This window comes from Alligator sinensis, unplaced genomic scaffold (genome assembly GCF_000455745.1).
Source record: "Alligator sinensis unplaced genomic scaffold, ASM45574v1 scaffold1800_1, whole genome shotgun sequence".
Classification (NCBI taxonomy): Eukaryota; Metazoa; Chordata; order Crocodylia; family Alligatoridae; genus Alligator; species Alligator sinensis.
Window position 1 is genome coordinate 137,969 of NW_005843058.1, and position 2,025 is coordinate 139,993.

The following is a 2,025-nucleotide window of genomic DNA, read 5'->3' on the forward strand; positions in this document are numbered from 1 at the left end:
GGAGATGGAGAGAGAAGGAAAATCGTTACAAATTGACACCCCCTCCCCCGGTCCAATCTCTACTAAATGGGTTTCAAGGATTATATTGCAATGGCCTAGTTGCAGCCTCCATCCCCCATCTAACAACCCTCTCCATGGAGACAAAGATTCATTACAACCAGGCAATGCTCTGACTACATGGCCTTGGTGTAGTGGGGCTGGGGAATGGGGGTGCACAGCCTTTCAGATCAAGGGCATGACTTCCAATATGAGGATTCTTTTCCTGCAGCAGAGCACCCCCTAGCACAACACTGGGGCATCGAGATCCGGAGGCAACATGTCCCTGGAAAAGCCAGCTACATGCACTTAAACAAATTAGGATTGAGGTGCATCACCGGAGCTGGGAGCAGAAAGCCTACAACTGGGCCAGTAGGCCAGGGTGCTGGTTAGGACCGAGATGCATCAGAAGGGCTGTGTGCAGAGAGAGACAGCCTGGCACAGCAGAGCAGGCTGTGGGTTGAGAGTTATATCTCGCCATATTGATTAGGATTAACATTGCACTGCGTAGAAAATCCAGAGAAACATCCATTGTCCCTTTATTCTCATCAGCATGCAGAAGGAACCCCTTCCTATGTACAAAGACCCACGCTCGCCCCTCACAGTGGAGCCCCCCCTTCATTGCACCTTGTGCCGGATTCTGGTTTATATTGAGGTGCAAATCAATGGTTATAAATGCCAGGTACATCCTGTTGCTGGGGCAACAAGCTGGTGTCAGAGGGACAAATCCTTTGCTGCATCCATCTGTCATTTGGAAGGCACTGGGGTGATCTGGGGGGAGGGGGAGGTTCACAGGATCTGGGAAGGTCTCTGGCTATCTCCAGAAGGCACAGGTAGGAGATAAAAGCTGGGAGATATAAGCTGCTTTTCAAAGGTGGGTGCATGATTCAGACAGTGCTGTCCACAGGGGAAACAGAAAACATCTGGCACAAGGGAGCCCTGATCCAGGATTGGCCTCTTAGGTGCTACCTCAGTACAGTGATATAGTATAGTTCCCCTCTCCAGAACCAACCCTTCCACAGCTGTGAACCCATGGTCAACTCCCAGAGCCAGATCTACCTCCCCCAAACATGATGGCAGGCCCCAAAATGCTCTATCCAAGACATCCCTTTCTCCACCGCCGCCCCTGTAAGTCTGTAGAGTTCTCCACCCTCCAAGATCATTCTGTCTCTCCAGTCCCTCAGAATAATTCTCCTGCATCTGTGCCTACAGCCATAGATCTAGTAACCTACATCTCACTCCCTCACTTGCGCGTGTTCGAACAACAATCTCCGTGCTCAGAATATATGAGCCTGAGGCTGGTGGCCCCATATTCAGCGCAGAAAAGACTTCTGCCTCTCTATCCAGCTCCCAGAGATTAAACATTTCTCCATCAGCCTGGTGACAAACAGATGCTAGCTGGACAGGCAAATCTGGTGTGATGGGGAGGGCCAGACCTAGGTCTGGGGATTAGAGAGAAGTAAAAAGAAGCCACACATACATCATTTTACCTCTGATGCTGGCATAGGAAGAAAGCTACAGGGGGAAGAGAAGCGGGTGGCAACACACGGAGGGAATCGGGGAGGAAGAGGGAGAGGGAGAGAGAACAGGCGAGGGTGACAGCGTGAGAAAGAGCTAGAACAGAGCGGTGCGGACAGGGACGGGAGAAAAGCAAGGGGCGCAGAGAGCCCCTCCGACACGAGCCTGGGACCGGAGAGATGGGGGAAGTTGCAAGGGGCGGCGGGAGCCCGGCGGAGGAGGGAGAGCAGCGGCGCGTCGTTTTGGACACGAGTGGGAAGCCTGGGCAGGAGGGAGGCGGGCATCCCGGGTACCCCAGCCCACGCCTCTGCTCTGCCCCCGCTCACCTTTGTTGCAGGAGCCGCCGAGCAGCAGGGCACAGAGGCAGAGCAGGGCGAGCAGCAGGGCGGCGAGGGGCTGCGGGCAGCCCATGCTGGCACCCGGGCCCAGGCGGCTGCGGGCACGGACAGCGGCCGGGCGGCGCCCCGCGCC

General features: G+C 55.2%; 1 protein-coding gene across 1 annotated transcript in view; it reads right to left on the reverse strand.

Moving 5' to 3' along the window:
• The window catches only part of CLSTN3 (calsyntenin 3), a 17,792-nt gene extending 15,776 nt beyond the window's left edge, over nt 1-2,016 (reverse strand). The window contains exon 1 of the mRNA XM_006037048.3: nt 1,881-2,016. Within this exon, the coding sequence (XP_006037110.1) occupies nt 1,881-1,965 (85 nt within the window). The 5' untranslated portion in view covers nt 1,966-2,016. The remainder of the gene's footprint in view (nt 1-1,880) is intronic.
• Nucleotides 2,017-2,025: the final 9 nt, after the last annotated feature.